This window comes from Malus sylvestris, chromosome 13, assembly GCF_916048215.2.
Source record: "Malus sylvestris chromosome 13, drMalSylv7.2, whole genome shotgun sequence".
Lineage (NCBI taxonomy): Eukaryota > Viridiplantae > Streptophyta > Magnoliopsida > Rosales > Rosaceae > Malus > Malus sylvestris.
The window spans coordinates 31,356,092-31,377,004 of NC_062272.1; the positions used below are offsets into that span (position 1 = coordinate 31,356,092).

The window sequence follows — 20,913 nt, forward strand, 5'->3', positions numbered from 1 at the left end:
GGATTACAATGAACTACCCAACAAAACAACATTTGTTAGTTGGTTTATAGAAGTGATATTCAAAGGTTAATTTAAGGATATCCACAAGATAATTCTCAAACAAATATTGCTTATTAGCACACAACCCCAAATCTTAACACGATTAAGACTTATCTTTCTTTCCAACTACATCCTATGGAGTCATGAAAATTTTGGAAGATCTTCTAATTGACAATCATATTGTCTTAGAAGTGTATATCTTATATATGGGTAATTGATAACATCCAACGAACTAAATCTTATTTGAGTTCGTTCTTCTCTTAATGGAGAAATCCATTATCTTATGATGCTTCTTTCCTTGATATCTTTCAAGGAAACTGTTCTAAAGTGTTACCTTTCCTTGGATCAAATCTAAGGAGGTAAATACTTTAGACATCTTACTCATCAACTTACATTTCTTGAATTCTTTGAAACCTTTTGCAAAGTATTCGGACTTGTGTTTATTCAAAATAAATGATAGTCCAACCGAGAGCGATCTTCGGTGAATGTCATACAACATGAGTAGTATTATGTTGTGGACAAGTGCCACTAACATCTAAGTGAATTAACCTCAACAACTTTGTGATTCTTTCTTCCTTTCCAAAAGAATAAACATTCAAACATTTTGCCTCTATACAATTTTAACAAGAAGGCATTGGATCCGGCTCTAACGATCCAAAGCATCCACCTATGACCAACTCGTAATTTATGTTTTAGAGGTATCACAACTCAGTTGGGATTAGTCACTACCTTGCAACCTTTTGGGTTTTAAGCATCGTTATATTCTAAACAGTTAACACTACCATATCATCTCCACTATAGAGATAATCAATTAGATTACAATAATCTAATCATTCATTAATAAAGAACAATGTTTTGTCAAACAAAACATTCATCCATCTCTCATAGTGACGGAATTAAGTTCCTTAAAATTGGAATGTAAAGACAATCTTTGGTTTTTCCAATTTCTTTGGTAGTTCATATGAGGAAGTAAGTACGATCTGCTTTCGCAGAGATCTAAATTTGATTCACATTCCAAATGTGAAGTACTTTTCTCTCATTAATCTTCTACTTCTTATTAGCCACACTTTTACAACGATTGTAAAACATAGTTACTAATACGGAATCAAGCATTCAAGTAGAAGAACCAACTGTTTTGAACTTTTCAAGAACAATTTACAACACCTTCGAAAGGTGTGTTCTTGACACTTGCAAGACATTTCTTGCAAATACCCCTTCCAATGTCCATCCTTTCATAAAGAAAGTTTGTTCCCTACGAGTTATTTCCCCTTCTTCATTTGACTTCTCCTTTGACTACAATAGTCATGGTCCCTAAACTCCCACTATCTCTCTTGAAACTTATTTCAATTGTGTTATACACATGAAACGATTTGGAGAGCGTGTGGTTATTGTTCACTATATAGTCCTTGCCTAGTTTCCGTCTCTAGAAGTGGTTTAACACTTCAACACTGAATGATTCAAAATCATCATAAGTCCATGTTGATGGACTATTTTTGTCAACCAACCATTATGTTCTAAACATAATTACAAACTTTCAAGAGTTGTTCAAGGCAACTCTCATTTCTTCATACAACAATTTGTAAGTGAAGAATCATGGCACATAAAGTGTCCATGCCCTTGTGCTTACTTCTCAAGTTCCTTGTTCATGTAACAAAGAAACAAGCACTAATGTTTGCATTAGCTAAGGGTTGTTCAAAGCAACTCTTATTTCTTCGTACAACAATTTGTAATTGAAGAATTATGACATTAAAAGTGTTGTCCTCTTTATGATACACTTATCTAACATGTTCTTCCAATGATACATTATCAATAGGAAGATCGTGAGGATGAGACTACTTAGGTATATATACAAGCCATTATAGACAATCTATGGGATTGTAGTACCAAATCCGGAAACTAAAGCTTTCGGCTTTTTCTTTGTCAAGTTTTGGATAGCGTTTGCAAATATATTGGTAAATAAATACATAACGAATATAAATTGATTGATTTTAAGCTATTTGATCTGGGCCTTTAAATCAAATAGCACCACCCACTATTTTTGGCAAATTCCATATCCCTCATCCGAATTCGAGAGTTTTGGAGGAAACTCTTAGTAGGGTATGGGAGACTCATCATTACCAAGCCCACCTCACAATAATATGATGTTAGGTAGCATCAATAATAATGAGAGAGTACGCTTACTTATTTGCATCTCTTGCAAGTACCCATCTTATTTGGCCTCTAGAGAATGAAGCCTCACAATGATATGATGTTGGCTCCATTGCACTTAGTTAAGTCATTCCCACCATGCAAGTTCGAGTAGGGGTTCAAGAACAACCTCACAATGATATGATGTTGATCATTCTCGTTGCCTACCTTCACAACATCATGTATGCATATAGAACTCCTCCTGAGTGTAAGCACGCACTTTGTACTCCCCCATGATAGGGTGAAGTCGGTGTACGAGTCACAAATGATCGGAGCCTACCACGGTGGAAGGCCACGAAAGAGTGTTCAAAGTACTCTCACGCTTATCAACTTAATAATGGTTTGGTTGAGGGTTTTAGGTCTCATCACATATAAGCATGCATTTTAATCTTATTAAAACAATTTGGTCCTATTATAACTATTAGTCCATGTGATTGGTTTAGTTGTATATAATACTCCCACTATGCTTGTAAAACGGTTTTTAAAGCAAGAGTATATGGTACTACTAACATAAGGTTTGCATTCATTGATGGACTATATAGTTGCCTTAGGGCCTTAGGATGACTATGAACCTTTGATTAGATCCAACATGAGCCTAGTGTTGAATATCGGTCTAGGGATGGTGATTGATTTTAGTTACGCGTTTAATCATATTAAGGTGTGTTTTTCCTATTGGGCGTTGGACCCAACTACTCCAATTTCATGCATATCAAATGAAACAAGAAAGCAGTACTTCAAAGTAGAGAAGAGCTTATGCTCTTTTACAACATTTGATCAAAACAAATTACTTTAAAGTAAAGAAGTGCTTACGCTCTTTTACAACATTTGATCATATCAAATTACAACCAAAATCTAATCTACACATTCCCATGGTTCAAACAAATTTGAGATGGCCTTTCACATAGCTCAATTATCGTAGGCTTAGGTTCATAATCACCATTTCTTTAATTAATTAACGCTTTAACTAATTAAACTTGAATGCAACATTTTCATTTGGTTTTTGTTTCCATAGAATTGATTTAAATGGAGCTAAATGAAATGAAAATCCAATTCTCATTTAAAGATACAAAACTATTTTGTTCTCAACTAATTTGGGCCAAATGCAATAACCACAACTTTTTGGGCTGTGTTGCAAAACACAAACTTTTGAGGTCACTTTGTAAGAACACAAAAGTCCACTACTTCATGTAATTACAACTAGAACCCAAAAATTTTATCAAATACAAAAACTTCATTAAAGGAGCAAAACAATTTGTCCTTTAGTGTTTTTGGGCCCTTACGTAAAAATGTAAACTTTCGGGTCAAAGTACAAATACACAACAATATCAAAACTTTATGTAATTGCATAAAAGCCCCAAAAGTACCCTATTTTAATAGGGTGGCCGGTTGGTGAAAGTGAAAAAGGAGGGGGGAAAAGGTTTTGGTGAAAAATTCAAAAATTTGAAAGTGTTTTGTGCAAGTGAATAGGCAGGTGAGGAAAAGTTGATTGAGATGAGTTGTAAGAAAAATGTTTTGTCAAACAATAAAGGCATAAACCATCCATCACCAATCATCCATCACCAATCAATAATAAACCAAAACTTTATTCAAAGCAACAAGCATATTGAATCAAAACACCAAAACTTTTTGTTCTTGGTAAGAACATCAAGAACATTGAAGAACACACATGAAAACTCATAAGAGCTCCATGAATGTTTTCACTCAATAAAATTCAAAATTTCACTACTCAAAAGGGGGTTAACATCCTAGGGTACTTAGGGGTTCCAAAAGTCACCTTAAAACACTTTTAACAAGACAAACAAGAACCCAAAAAACCACCCTTTGGATTTGGCCGAATTTCCCCAAAAACATGACACCAAATTTTAGCTCCAAAATTCATGCTCATATGAACTACATCTACAACATTTGAGATGGAAAATTTTCTAACAAAATTTACATTCAAAGAAGCAAGAATAAAGCTTGTAACAATTACAACATTCAAATCAAAGACTATGAACTACAAAACCCAAAAGGATTCACCAACTACTAGACCTAGGCTCTGATACCACTTGAAGGAAATTTTGTGAAAAACATGTTCATTTGAGCAACATCTATGGCATGCAATTAACAATTAAAGGCGGAATCATGCTTGTATGCACTCAAAACAAACATTACCCATGAAATTCAAAGCCTAGTAGAAAGGTGAACCAAGACTCAACTCAAGAACAAAGTGAGTTGAGAGATTTTATACCTTCGTTGATTCCTCTTTGCATAAGCAAAGGCTAATCACCCAAGGAGAGGGCCTTCATTCCTTGCTTCTTAGATCCATGGATTTCTTGGATGAGGATGGTTGACAGGATTCTCCAAGTTCCCAAAATTGAGAACCTCTAATTTTTCCACACCAAGGAGGGACTTAAAGAAGAGATGAGTGACCTTGGAGGATGAGAGATTGCTAGCTAATCTTCTCCAAGGGGGCCGGCCTCTTAGAGAGAAAGGGAGAGACATTGTGTTCTCATCTTTTCTCTAAACGAAACCCTAATGAAGAAAAGGCTATAAAGTCATGTTTATACCTATCTTTATTCGAGTGGCAAACTTGTAATAAGTCCAAAACCCACTCCTTTAACAATATGGGCGGCCATAGGGTGTTATTGGGCTGTTTGGGCCTTTGTGAATATTTTGTCATTAAGTTGTCATACAACTTAAGTCAATGGGCTTGACGTTCGAAGCCCATTGGGCCTTGAGGCCCAAAACTAACCCGAGGTCTTCAACGAACTTTATTTGTTTGATTAATTAACATATTAATTAATCCTAGCCATAAATAATTAAACCATTTAATTATCCTTACTCATCTCCGTTGTTTCTTCAATCTTTACCTTACACGGCGTACGATCCATTAGGTTCCTTTTAGCGAGGCAGTGGGCGATTAGAACTCTTTCAAATCAATTGTGAATTGAAACTTACTTTCACTTCTCCCTTTAGTGTTTATACATGTTTAGGGCTTCCACAAACCATGAGTGACACCTAGCAGTATGTCATGGTTACCCCCCAAGCTAATCAGAAGAGGTGGAGAACCTATTCAGTTTAGGATTACAATGCAATACGGTCTTTCTCTAATACAATGCTCTTGACCACATTGTTTGGTTTGATAGTTTATTCATGTCTACTATCCAATGTGATTCATTTACTTATATGATTACTTTGAATGTGATTTGGAATGACTTCCTAAATCTCATTCATACTCTGGCCAGAGGTTCTTAATCATATCATAGAGTATTCTCCCTCAAACGGTTTGAAGGTTAGAGATCCCTTGTTGCGCATTCACTTGCCTCCATGGCTTGGCTAAGTGGCTTAACCCCAACTATGTCGTGGACACCTCTGACAGAGTGACTTTGACATAGTCAAAGATCAAGGACTTAACCACAACACAACTATGATGCCTCAGGTCAAATGACTACTTTGCATTATCCCAACCATGAGTTCTCATGTGACATGAGTATGAGAACTCCTCGTTGATCGTGTTCAGTGGACTCATTCTCTATTGAGCACCTACATGCTTGTCTTGGTGTCAATCACACCAATGACTCGAGACTAGTCACTCTCCCTGAGAGAAGACACAGCACGTACTGATCTTAACGGACTGTCAATCCCCAATTGGCAATCTTATGATCAGGAACATTTAGGATATGTATTCGAAAGAGAATGGTCTCATGAATCTAACTTCTTTAAATTACATTCTCCTAATTACATATTCCTTGGACTTATCGTTTAAGCATATAACATTTATATGAGACGGCTCAAAACAATAATCTTTGCCCTTGATATTAAACTAGATTAGTTTAACATGTGAAATATCCGTAAAGTATCATCATATGATTGGTTTTAGGGCACATTTCCAACACATTTGGTGAAACAGGGTCAAGACGAATTGAATTTAGGCTTACCTTGGTTGTAGTGGAAGGCATAGAGGGCATATGAGGCTGCGGCAAGGGTGGTTCTTCCCTTGCCATGGCTTTGTTATTCTCTTCTTCTTCGAGCATCAGCTGTTTATCCATGTTTTGGCTTGGTTTGGATGTCTTGGGTTCACCTCCAACCTCTATAGCACTTCCCAAAGTGATAGCATCATGGATTTCAAAATCTTCCTTCAAATTTTCAATAGTTGAGTTGGAGAGTTCACTTTGCTCTTGAATTTGTGCCGTGAACTCCATAATCTCTCCAAGTTGATTTTTTAATTCGCTCATCTCCTTAGCTTGATTAAGCATTGTTTCATTTTGATTTTGCTGCCCCTGCAGCAAAGAGGTTAGTAATTGAAAATTTTGATCACTATCCGTGGACATACTTGAATTTGATTGGAATTGTTGTAGGGGAAGCTGTGGTGGCTGCATAGGTGTTAAATAAAACTCATCAGATTGCTGCCAATATCCACCTTGTTGAGCCTCCTTGGTTTGATTTTGTGAGCCCTGCACCAAAGAATTTATTTCATCAAAAATTCAATCATAATCTATTGATGAACCTGAGTTTGATTGAGCATATTGTATATGAGGTTGTGATGGCTACATAGGTCTTGAATGGAACTCCTCTTCTTACAGCCAATATCCATCTTGTTGGAATTGTTAAGGTTCTATGTAATCTGAATAATCTCTCCAATCTGAATTGTAAGTGTTGGAAAACATGTTGTCCCATGATTGGCTATGGCCTTGATAACCCCAAACATCTTCATTCGCAGCGAATTGAGAATATTGTTGAGTTAGATATCCTTGCCTATAAGACACACCACATGTAGGGACACTTTGCATTGTGGTCCTTTCGGCATATTGTGACAATTGAGAAGTAAGTTCCGCCAATTGAGCTAGAATGGTAGCAAATTCCATGTCTTACTTCTCTAGTACCTGAAATCAAGGAAACAAAACTAAATCAAATATCAAAAGTAAAAAAAAAAAAAAAAAAACACAAACAGAAACAAAGTCAGTAACTAAAAACAAAAGACACGAAAATAAACAAAAAGAAATAACAAGGGATTAGCAAAGTTGCTAATCCCCGGCAACGGCGCCAAAAACTTGATGCGAAAATTATCTTAACACACAAATTTAACCCTCTTTTGACAATTGTAGTACAAGTATAAGCAGGGATCGTTCTGGACTGGGGATTAGGAGGGCTTACTAATAACCTCTAAACTGACTCAAAAACATAAAACTAAACTTAAAAACACTTAACAAGACTCACAAGACTCAAAGCAAACTTAAAATACTCAAAACAGCTTAAAACAACCAAATGAACTTAAACTAGACACTAGGAATGACTTTGGACGAAAATTGACTTTTACTTGAATCAAAACATTTAAAAACACAAATTAAAATAGATTCTAACTAATTAGACACACTAAAGTAAAAAGGAATTGAGTTTTGGACGAAGTTGAAACAAACAAAAAGTATGAAAAACTAGACAGATTGTAAAACAAATTTGAAAAATAAGATGATGGATGGGATAGCTAGAGGCTTTTTCTCCACACATGATATGTATGCAAACAACTCGATTTCCAGTTACTACTTCATTGAATTATGAACAACAATGCCCCAAATTAACTGTGACATCACTAGTTAACCCTCAAATTTTCCTTGTTTTATTGGATTGGATGACATCATTCGACAACCCAAAACATTCTTCAAAAGTTCCCTACATGACATCATAATAGAGATACAATCAAAGATCATTACGTTTAATGAAAATCATAAGCATTGACAAAGCACTTGCAACTATGACATCATGTCACTCATGCTAGAATTAAACTTAACTCGATCGTTTATAAGCGACCTCCACTACTTATGAATATAAGTTTGTAACGATTATGTGAAACTTTCTTATATTCTAGCATCGGATTTATGCATGCCAATTAAGTGTCGACCCTTAATTAACAAATACAAATAAGTTATCAATCAAATAGTTAAGCCAATTGCATTCACGATTCAAGAGTTCATAACTGGAATTTATCAAATTATATTGCACACATAATCATGGCTTTGAAATCACCCCTAGCCAAGAGGGGTTTAGCCACTGATATTTACAACAAAACGAAAGGAAATGAATTTAAACATTAGAAACAAAAGAAAGAAAACACCTAAACGCTCCAACGATCCAAGTTGGATAGCAAGCACATCCAAGCACTTTCCTTCCCTTCCTTTGCTACGGCAGAAGGTGTTGGTGAGTGTTTGAAGGTTTGTTTGTATGGAGGAATGGATATGAAGATGAATGGATGTGTTTGGATGAAGGTTGTGTTAAAATGGGAGTGAATGATCTAACCAAGTATATACTAAATTTATGTTACACACACTTCCTTTTATAGAGGAAGTGCATGGCAATGGAGGGGAACATGGAGTGGTGTAGCAATTGAGTGCAATCATGCATGAAATTTGAAATGATGGAGGGAACAAGGAATGGTGTAGCAATTGAGTGCAATGATTCAATGTAAGGATGCATGAAATCTGAAATTATGGAGGGAACAAGGAATGGTGTAGCAATTGAGTGCAATGATTCAATGTAATGATGCATGAATCTGAAATGGTGGAGGGAACAAGGAATGGTGTAGTAATTGAGTGCAAGGAATCAATGTAATGATGCATGAAATCTAAAATCATGGAGGGAACAAGGAATGGTGTAGCAATTGAGTGCAATGAGTGGTGTTTGAAATTATTCAAAGGTGAAAGTGAAGTGATGATGCAAAGCATGGGGGTAAAATGGAGTGGTGTTGCAGCTAGGGAACATGAATGATTGTGCACATGGTAGAGAAAGGAAAGAGAGGTGGAATGATGCAACAAATGAGTCAATGGAGGGAACATGGATGATGATGCATAGCATAGGAATCCAAAGGGAGTGCAATGGTGGTGCACGGCAATGATGGAAAGGTGAATGGTGGAGTGACACCCCTTTGTGGCTGAGCTCTTTGTCATTTTTACATTAATTCTTCTTTCTTTTTAACACCTTCCTAGCCTCTTTAGTCTTCAATTTCGTCCATCCACCTTGCTCCATGCATGTGCTATTCATTCCAAGCCTAAAACTGCTCCAAAATGCACCAAAATGCATCTTATTGCTTCATAAGGCCTATGGACCTACAAACACACGAAAATAGCTTAAAATACATAATTAACTAAGAAATAACAACATAAATGCGTGAGAACAAGCTAACTCAGTCGTATAAATATGCTCTTATCACTAAAGTTATAATTTACACTGATCATGCAGCTTTGAAGTATTTGCTCACAAAGAAGGAGGCCAAGCCAAGGCTTATTCGTTGGATGTTACTTCTCCAAGAGTTTGACGTGGAAATCCGAGACAAGAAAGGGAGTGAAAACGTGGTGGCTGACCACTTGAGCCATATGGTGCATGAAGAGGATGCCATGCCTATCCCAGAGACATTCCCAGATGAGCAGCTGCTGACCATTTGGTAAGTGAGCCATGGTATGTCGATTTACGTAACTATTTGGTCACTAAGCAAGTTCCAAGCACCCTCAATAAGCACCAACATGATAAACTCAAGAAAGATGCATGGTTTTATGTTTGGGATAACCCTTATTTATGGAAATATTGCCCTGATCCAATTCTACGTATGTGTGTGCATGCTTCCGAGTTTCATTCGATTTTAACTTTCTGTCACACTTATGCATGTGAGGGTCATTTTGGCACATAACACACAACACATAAGGTTTTAGAATGTGGATTTTATTGGCCTACTATCCTTAGGGATGCTAGAACTTTTTGAATGACTTGTGATCGTTGTCAAAGAATGGGTAATATAAGTGCAAAAGACCAAATGCTGCAGCATCCTATCTATTCTGTCGAAATTTTTCATGTATGGGGGATTGATTTCATGGGTCCTTTTCTTTCCTCACATGGTTTCCTATATATATTACTTGTTGTGGATTATGTGTCGAAATGGGTGGAAGTAAAAGCCACCCGTACTAATGATTCTAAAGTGGTTGCAGATTTTGTTAAAACTAACATATTTGCAAGGTTTGGAATGCCAAGAGTTCTTATAAGTAATGGGGGTTCCCATTTTTTGCAATCGAACTATTGAGGCGCTGCTCAAGAAGTACAATGTCACGCATAATGTTTCAACACCTTATCATCCTCAAACAAGTAGGCAAGCCGAGGTTTCGAAAAGGGAAATCAAGCAGATTTTGGAGAAGACGGTTGGACCAACTAGGAAATATTGGAGCTTGCGTTTGAATGATGCATTGTAAGCATATCATACGGCCTACAAAACACCAATTGGGATGTCCCCATTTCGTCTCATCTATGGGAAACCATGTCATCTTCCGATTGAGTTAGAGCATCGTGCACATCGCGCAGTTAAGACATTCAATATAGACATTGATGCCGCTGAAATTCATAGGAAGCTTCAATTGAATGAGCTTGAAGAGATTTGGAATGAGGCTTATGAAAACGCTCACATTTATAAAAAGAAAACAAAGGTGGCCCATGACAAGATGATTCATGGCAAAACATTCTCCATAGGGCAAAAAGTGTTTCTCTTGAATTCCCACCTTCGTTTGTTTCCGGGCAAGTTGCTTTCTAAATGGATTGGCTCTTTTGTTATTACTAATGTTTTCCCTTATGGTGTAGTCCAAATTCAAAGTTTGAAGATGGGACATGAATTAAAAGTCAATGGACACCGTTTGAAGCCCTACTATGAGACTTTTGAGGAGCATGTTGTGGAGGACATACCCCTCCATGCCATGGGCCCTATTGAAGCTTAAATGAATGTATCGTCCAGCTGGAAGACTTAAAGCAAGCGCTTCTTGGGAGGCAACCCATGTGTTCAAACGAGGGCTTGATGGAATTCTAGCTCCATAACCAGATTTGCATTTTTAAACTCTACTCTTTCTTGTTTTTATTTTGCCATGATTGTCGTGTTTGTTAGTTGTGTTGTTTGCTTGTTTGAGTGTGAGTTTATGTTTGAAACGTGTAGGATTTCACCACCTAGCACTACTAGAGTTGTTTCTCACTGTTTTTAAGTGTTTTTAGTGTGTTTCAACGTGGTTTTTGTGTCATATAACAGAAAAAGAAAGAAAAAAATAGAAAAAAGTTTTGAAAAAGATAAAAAAAAGAGTCGTTTTTGTTTGTTTGTGTCTTAGGGTACCTTCCAACACAATGATGAGGATTTGGTTTTTAATTGCATGACTGTTAAAGAAAGCTACAAACATGGGTGGAAGTTTGATATGCTCTTTGGTTAATACTGGGTTATAGTTGACGTTTACAAATTCACATGTAATCGAAAAAGAAGAAAAAATCACTTTTTGTAACATGCTTGAAGGAAGGAATTCAAACTAACGCTACAACCCTAAGAGGCTTGAGCCTATACTTTATTTGGAGAGTTATTAATTCGTGAATTTCTTTTTTTCTAAAGTCGTTGCATGATCTCATTATTCTTTGCTTGGTTGCTACTTAGAATGCGCTTTATCATTTTAGTTCCAAATACTAGAACTCATGCTCGTTTCATTCAAAGCTTAAAATTGAGTGCATAAAATATAACAAGATGAAGTTGTTTAGTAGTTACCACCAGAGCCAAAAAGCCTTCATCCCATGCATTTGTTTTGTAGGTTTAACCTCTTTGAGCCTTAGTTAGCCTATTTTCGTTGTTAGCCACATTACCCCGACCAAGCCTAGAATAGGACTATCCATACCCTTGTTCTTAAAGTATAGTGGAGCATGACTTAGAGGGAATTCCTTTTGATCAAACATATTGCAGAAATCAAGTGTGGGGGAAGGTTATGTAGAAAAAAAAGAAAAAAAAACGTGAAAAAGAATAAAAAGTGGAAAAAGAAAGGAAAAGAGTTCTAAATAAGTGAGAATGAACTCACAAGTATTGATTGTTGAAGAAATGGTCCAAAAGTTTGAATCTGGCCCTAAGTATTGTGTGAATCGTCCCTTTGTGTTTAAAGTGGAGTTTTGCATTCAAAAGTGAATTCTAAGTGTCAATTTCATTACTTTGCTTACTATTGCTTTAAGAACCTTTGTTTATCCTTGACCTTTCTTTGTTAGCCAATACCCTTAGCCCTATTACAACCCTTAGACTTCTATCTTAGGTGTTATGTGTTTCAATAATGTGGAGTTTGGGATTGGTTTGAGCATATGGTATCCCAGGTTCTCGTGTCTAAGTAGTGACATTCCGTTCATGAGATTATATGTATACACATGCATTAATAATTCCAGAAAGTGCTTTCTTTGATTATAACTTATGTGAGTGTTAGTCTTCATGTTTACATCAATCTTCTCACATATACCTAGTATAGGGAGTGTAGTTAGAAAATCTGTGTGAAAATAGAGAGTATCTCTAGTGAGGAATTGAGGGAATTCTCTAAGGCATGTTACTACATTCAAAACATTTTTTTAAATGGATTAAATGCAAGCTAGTGAGTGGTGACTGTGATTAAGTGTGTGCTCGAGGGTAAGGATAACTAAAATCTATGTGAGTAGTGATTTTTAATATGTCATGTTTCATTGGAAATCCCTAAGGCAAATGTTGGAAGGTCTAGGTTATGTTTTGTTTGTTTTGTTTTGCTCGAGGACTAGCAAAAGCTAAGTGTGGGGGAATTTGATAGGAGTATATTTATGCAACTTAGTTAGCTTGTTTTCTTGCATTTTCATAGTTAGTTTGTGTTTATTATAGTGATTTAAGCTACTTTTGTATGTTTGTAGGTCTAATTGGCAAAGTTGGCAAGAAAATGCATTTTGAAGCATTTTAGAGCAATTTTGTGCTAGATTGGATTGGATTGCATGCATGTGGAGCATAAGGAATGGACGTTTTTGAAGGTCAAGTGAAGCTAGGAACGTGCTAAAGAGATGGAGAAATTAGTTCAAGTCTTGGAAGATGAGTAATCAGTTGCAAGGGGACCTAAATCCCTTGTAGAAGGCCTATCCCTTCTCCTATACATGTGCCGCACCAACCTTGCTAGAAGCCCTAGAAAGGTGGCGCCTCTCCTCTTCTAGAAGGTCAGAAATCAGCCACAACACACTCTTTCAAGAAGTCCTAAAAGAGTGCCGCACCTTATACCTTCTAGAAACCCTAAAATCTGCCAAACCCTAGTCTTTTTCCCTCTTGGATTGAGGCCCAAGCCTTGTGCCGCAAACCCTATGACTTTTCCTTTCAGAAATTGTGAAAACCCTAGCCTATAAATATATGTTTTTAGCCACAATTTCGCAGCACCACCCCCCATATAATTCTACGTCACAGAAACACATTTTGCTACAATATTGGAAAAGAATAAGCCTTGCTGTGGCTTCCATTGGAGTAGGAGGACCTTGTGCCGCAAGCCACCTACAACCATTGGAGTTCTAAGAGTTCTTTCTTCCCTCGTTTCGTTTCCATGTTTATTTTATTTTGCTTTTCAATAATTATGAACATGAGGAACTAATTCTTTTTTAGTTAGAGGTGAATTTGAAGCCATGGACATATGTTTAATATGAATTGATTACTTTCACTTATTGTTTCGTAAAACATGAATGTGATTTACTTATCTGCGTTATTGAGAACCTATTCTTGTGTGTTTATTAAGGATGCATACTTAGTTTGCATGTAGGGATTTGATGCTAAATTATAAGGGAATTTCACCTAATCGTTATGAACTTATAATTAAAAGTAGTGGAGATTGCTAGTCACAATCGTGTTAAGTAAATTCTTGGCAAGAGTATCATGCAGTTCATAGTTATGATTGCCTTGTCAATGCTTATGATTTTCATAGAACATAATGATCTTTGATATGTATCTCTATCATGCTGTTCATATAGGGAATTTGATAAAAATAATTTGATTGCGATGCGTTGTCCATTCAATTCAATGAATTTAGGGAAATCTGAAAGTTAATTAGTGCATTCACAATTAATTTGGGGCATTGTCATTCATGGTTTAAAGAAACAACACTGGAAATCGATTTATGTTGCATATGGTTCATGTGTGAAGAAGGATCATCTAGCTAAGTTTTCATCATACAAATCACCTAATTTACTTTGTTTTGCAATCTGTTTAGTTTAGTTAAATTTCGTCCAAATCAATCCCCCCCCCCTTTAATTAAGTGTGTTAGATTAGTTAGAAATGTGTTCAAATCTGTCCAATTTAGTGTTTTGAGTCTTAATAGTCTTAAATTCGTCCAATTAACTCTCTAGAGTCAATTTTGAGTCAATTTCACTTAGTTTTGCTATTTTGAGTAATTTGAATTAGTTTTAAGTCTTAAGTGTTTAGTTTTGTGTTTCTAAGTCTAGTTTTGTGTTTTTGAGTCAAATTTGTGTAGATTAGCATCCCTAGTTAATCCCCGGTCTAGAACGATCCATACTTTCATATACTACAACTATCTTAATAGGGTTTTAATTTGTGTGTTAGTTAAATTTCACATCAGATCACCTTTGGGTTCTGTATAATTAGTATTCGTCCTGTTGGACTACACTTAGGCTACTTATGCTCTGGTCGTGCAATCACACTGTTGGAAATATGCCCTGAAAGTCAATCTTTGGAAGAAACCTTTCAGGACAAATAAATCGATGTATAGATGAATCTTATACATCAAATGGCAAAGATACTAATTAGGACTATCTCAATAAACGATATATGTCCTAAATAGTGTATCCATGGACAATGGATCGATTGAAGAAGTAATCTAATGATGTTAGACTACAGAGACCTTCTTCACATAACCAAATGTCCTAAAAGGTTCCTGGTCATTGGATTGTCGGAGGGATACTGACAATGCTTAAACCGGTACATACTGTGTCTGCTTCAAATGGAAGGATGGAAAGTCTCATCCCATTCGTGTTGTGACACTAAGACAAGTATGTAGGTGCTCATTATGAGAATGAGTTCACTGAACACAATCAAACGAGAGTACTTGCATGGAGGTCTACTCACATGTCAAGCAAGTAACTCTAATGGTTGTAATAATGTAAGTAGTCCTTTGACCTGAGGCATCGTCGTTGTCTTGTGGTTAAGTACTTAATCTTTGATTTTGTCAAAGTCTCCCCATTCGCGGGTGTCCACGGCATAATTGGGGTTAAGCCACTTAGTCATAAAGGCAAGTGTATGCGCAACAAAGAATCTCTAATCCTCAATAAGAGAGGAAGAATACTCTAAGATATGATTCGGGAATCTTCGGCCGAAGTATCGAGCGTAATAAAGGAAAGCGTGTTGGAAATGTGCCCTAAAACCAATCATGTGATGATACTTTACGAACATTTCACATGTTAAACTAATCTAGTTTAAATATAAAGGGCAAAGATTATTGTTTGAGCCGTCTCATATAAATGTTATATGCTTAAACGATAAGTCCAAGGAATATGTGATTGGAAGAATACGATCTAAAGAAGTTAGATTCATGAGACCATTCTTTCGTAGACACATCCTAAACGTTCCTGATCATAGGATTGCCAATTGGGCATTGACAGTCCGTTAAGATCAGTACGTCCTGTGTCTTCTCTCAGGGAGAGTGACTAGTCTCGAGTCATTGGTGTGTGTGACATCAAGACAAGTACGTAGGTGCTCAATAGAGAATGAGTTCACTGAACACGATCAACGAAGAGTTCTCATATTCCTGTCACATGAGAACTCATGGTTGGGATAATGCAAAGTAGTCCTTTGACCTGAGGCATCACAGTTGTCTTGTGGTTAAGTCCTTGATCTTTGATTATGTCAAAGTCACCCCATCGGGGTGTCCACGGCATCGTTGGGGTTAAGCCACTTAGCCATGGAGACAAGTGAATGCGCAACAAGGGATCTCTAACCTTCAAACCGTTTGAGGGAGAATACTCTATGATATGATTTAGAATCTCTGGCGCCAGAGTATGAATGAGATTTAGGAAGTCGTTCCAAATCACATTCAAGGTAATCATATAAGCACACGAATCACATTGGATAGTAGACATGAATAAATAAACTATCAAACCAAACAATGTGGTCAAGAGTATTGTATTAGAGAAAGACCGTATTGCATTTGTAGTCCTAAACTGAATAGGTTCTCCACTTCTTCTGATTAGCTTGGGTAACCATGATATGCTGCTAGGTGTCACTCATGGTTTGTGGAAGCCCTAAACGTGTATAATCACTAAAGGTAGAATTGAAAGTAAGTTTCAAATTCACAATCGATTTGAAATGGTTTTAATCGCCCACTGCCTCGCTAAAAGGAACCTAATGGATCGTACACCGTGTAAGGTGGAGATTGAAGAAACAAAGGAGATGAGTAAGAATAATTAAATGGTTTAATTATTTATGGCAAGGATTAATTAATATGTTAATTAATCAAATGAATAAGTTCGTTAAAGACCTCGGGATAGTTTTGGACCTTAAGGCCCAATGGGCTTCGAACGTCAAGCCCATTAACTTAAGTTGTATGACAACTTAATGAATAATGATTCACAAAGGCCCAATTAGTCCAAAAATATCCCAATGGCCGGCCATATTAGAGATGGAGTGGGTTTTGGACTTATTTACAAGTTTGCCACTCCAATGAATTAAGGTATAAATATGACTTTATAGCCAAAATTCATTAAGGGTTTCTTTTAGAGAAAATTGGAGAGAACATGTCTCTCCATTTCTCTCTAAAGAGGCCGGCCCCTTGGAGGGTGTATCTAGCCATACTAACTACTCCAAGGTCACTCATTTCTTCTCCAATCTAACCTTGGTGAAGATACTTAGAGGTTCTCAATTTTGGGAACTTGGAGAAACCTTTTCATCCATCCAAATCCATAGATTTTAGATGCAAGGAATGAAGGCCCTCTCTTTGGGTGATTAGCCTTTGCTTATGCAAAGAGGAATCTACAAAGGTATATGATTTCAACTCACTTTGTTTTGAGTTGAGTTTTGGTTCACCAATCTACTAGGCTTTGAATTTCATGGGTAATGTTTTGTTTTTGAGTGCATGCAAGCATGATTCCGCCTTTAAGTGTTAATTGCATGCTATATGATGTTGCTCAAATGAACATGTTTTTACAAAATAATCCTTCAAAGCGTTCCTATACGACTCAAAAGAATCATATAAAAAGGAATAATCACATTAGGGGTTTGACATAATATTTCCATACCCTAGTAATGTGATTGAGAGTATTGTTTTAGAGAAGGATCGAATTACATTGTAATTCCAACTGAATAGGTTTTCCGAACAAACTTCTACATTAGCTTGGGTAGCCATGATATATGGTTAGATGTCACTCATGGCTTGTGAGTTCTTCTAAATGATTAAATGTAGTCGTCAAAGAAGAAGGTGAATTAAAAGTATGTTTTAATTCACTAAGTGATTGGATTAAATATAATCAATTGGATTGGTGCCAATCACCTCACTGCCTTGCTAATTAGAACCTAAAAGATTGTTCACCAATACACTATTGTAGTGAGTAACTAATGAATGATGGAAATAATTAATTGGATTAATTAAGTGTTGTGATTAATTTAGAAAGTCTAAAGAAATCATAAAAGCGATAAAGATCGTTTTGGGCTTAAAGAAACGTTCGGGTTTAATTGGGCCCATTGGGCCTAAACCCATTGGGCTTTTATTCAAGCATTGGATGACTTGAAATATATAAAAGCCCAAAGCCCAAATCCAACACAAGAGGCCGGCCACTTTAAGTGGAAAGGGAGAGATATTTAGTCAAGTGGTTGACTAGGTTTCTTTTTGTCTATATAAGGAACTTTATAGAGATATTGTTCATTAGGGTTTTTGAAGTGTTAAAACAACAAAGAGGCAAAAGAAAAATAGCTCTCTAACACTACAAAGGCCGGCCACCTTAGGGGTGTTTTTACTAACACATCTTTCACCCTTTTGGTTATTCCTTCATCATTCTCACTACACTAGTGGGTGAGGATCTTTAGAGGTTTCCTACTTTGGAAACTTGAAGAGAACCTAGGAGCACTCATTCTAACAAAGTGGAGGAGGCAAGGAGGGAAGCTAGGCTCAAGGAGTTCAAGGAACAAAGGGCTTGGAGGTGGTCCATCCTTGGTCTCAAGTCTAGATCAAGAGGTATTAGACTAAACATTCACTTTGTTCTTCTCTAAAATTGTTTTGATGCATTATATATAAACCTATGAACCTTGAAGGGGATTTGCATGACTATAGCTTTGATAATTTGTTATAAATGCTTCCGCTGCTTTCGTATATTAAATTTGATTTGTATATACATGTTAGTCATTTTGAAATCCCTATAATGGAAAACTCATAATTTTCCCTTCACACACTTAATTTCGTCTTGCACTTATTCTTATCTAGTGCTCTAGTTGGATTGGTTTTTGTTTATTCGCATTCCTTATATTAATATTGTTTTTGCACTGTGCACATGGCTACATAACCTTTACGTGACGACCAACATGCCTCGATCTAGGTCGGAGTGTGTCAAAGTTAGTATATGATTTTTTTGTTAAAATTCAAAGTATTAAAGTATTTTTCATTAGTTTTCTAAATAAAAAACCCCGGACAATCAGGCCGAAATGGGTATTACCGTAAATTCCGTAATTCCAGACGGCAGTCGATAGCTTTCCTTAAACTCCTCATAAACTTCAAAGGGCAGTGAAGGTGGAGTCATCCGTCGACAGAAAATGTCGGAAACAGACGGCGTCTTCTCCCACGATCACCGATCAACGATTGTCAAGGTTCTCCTCGATTCCCTCAAGATTTTCCAAAAAACCAAACTGACTTTCGTTTCCATTTTTGCCCTCACGACCCTCCCGCTTTCCCTTCTCCTCTTCTCCCTCTCCCTCTCCTCGCACCCCCTCAAATCCCACATCTACCACCTTGAATCCCTCGCACGCCTCGCCCCCACGCGATTCGAGGCCCGCCAGGTCTGGAAGGAGTCCCGCGACGACGCCATCTCGCTCCTCCGCATCAAGGTCGTCTTCTTCTTCCCCTCCTACGCCCTCTCACTACTCGCTTCCATCGCCGCCGTGACAGCCGCCTCCACATCAATCCATGGAAAACGCCCCACTCTCCGCTCATCCCTTAACGCCGTCAAGATCACTTGGAGAAGGCCGTTAGTCACGTCCATCTGTATCTACGCGCTGTCGATCGCGTCCGCACTAGTGCTCCGCACTTTGTCAACTGTATTCAATTCGTCCTGGTCCAGATTGGTCATCATGGTTCTCGGGTCGGGTCTGGAAATATACCTGATGGGGATGATGGGCCTGGGGCTAGTGGCGTCGATTTTGGAAGAGAGGTACGGGTGGGATGCAATTCGGGTCGGGTGGGAGTTGATGGCGGGTAAGAAGCTATGCGGGTGGGTGATGTCGGGCATGTTCGTGTTGTTTACGTGGGCGGTTGCGAGGAAGCTGGAGGAAGTGATGGATGGTGAGGATTTGATGGAGGGATCATCGATGGCGACGCTGACGAGGGTGGTGGTGGGCATTGAGGATAAATTGGGTTGGGTAATTTTGTACGGGTTAGTGGTGCTTTGGGGGTACGTTGTTACCACGGTTTTTTACTGCGACTGTAGGAAACGCCACGTAAGTGGAGGTGGTGAAAATGAGGACGGCCCTGATTGAATTCTCTGCTCTTCAGATCCAACTCCACATGAGGTTTTATTTTTTCTTTTTTCTTTTTTGTTTTTGTTTTTTGAAATTTCTTTTTGGGAGATACATAGTTTTTTGTCATTTTTAAATGTAATGGGATAGGATTGAAATAATGTTTTGATTTGGTTTGTTGAAGAAGCCGACAGACAGACTATATTCTTTTGGGTTGACATGTTTTGCATTTGAATCCAATTTATAGATCATCCTCACATCCACATGTATTGTTTTTCTTTTCCTAATGTGATTCAACAAGTAATGGGAAAACTGTTTCAATAAATGTAAATACAAGATTGGATGATGGATGAGATTTGTTACCCACTCTCATTGTTTATTGAAAAGCTCGCCTTAGAATTGTATGGGCAATGCTATGGACATCAATATTTTAGATTAATTATGTAAATCATATGACATGATTGTTGATAATAAATTTTATTTTATTTTATTTTTTGAAATTAATTAATAAATTAAACTAGGGCCAAGCCATGAGCGGCGAAAAACTAGAAAGGGCAAACAAGCAAAGAAAACAATACAAAGTGAGAGAGGGAATACAAATGACGCGCCCAAACCCACTACAACAAAATACTAATTCGGGGAACAAGGAAAGCCGTCTTTGTTTAAGATACCAACAAGTGACGATGGGGGTCTTTCAACCTAGATGTTATTGCACATCTTTGCGTCCTGATGAGACACCACATGTGGTCTGTCGCAAAATTAGCTGATCTCGGAACCCAAGACCAATCACAAGCGTGAAAGGAGTTCCTCAAGGCATAAATGTGGAAAATGATGGGGAGCACCTCCCAGCCACTATCATCAATCTTAGGCATGAGATAACCTTCAAGGAATCAGATTCAATGATAATATTTGAGAACCCTCGTTGCAAAGCCATTATTATGTTCACTAGTGTGGAGTAGGAGGGATCTAGTGAGGGGATGACCGCGGGGTCCTACTTACCGTGGATCGAGAGGTGGGCCTCCTTGAACAAGCAGTCATGAAGGACACATCATACGCTTACTGCGGATCGAGAAGTTGTTGATAATAGATTATTACTTAAGTTTTGATTAATGTATTTATTATCCATTGGTGACATATCATATGGTTTATAAATTTGACCTCAAAGGTTGGTCTATTGTAAATTTAGGCTATATGACAGTGGATCTTCTTAATAGCCTATGTAATTGTCTAGA

General features: G+C 37.3%; 1 protein-coding gene across 1 annotated transcript; it reads left to right on the forward strand.

Annotated features, from left to right (window-relative positions):
• The first annotated feature begins 18,763 nt into the window (after positions 1-18,763).
• LOC126595424 (uncharacterized) lies at positions 18,764-19,702 on the forward strand. Its single transcript, XM_050261727.1, has one exon. The coding sequence runs from the start codon at positions 18,764-18,766 to the stop codon at positions 19,700-19,702; it is 939 nt and encodes a 312-aa protein (XP_050117684.1).
• The last annotated feature ends 1,211 nt before the right edge of the window (positions 19,703-20,913 follow it).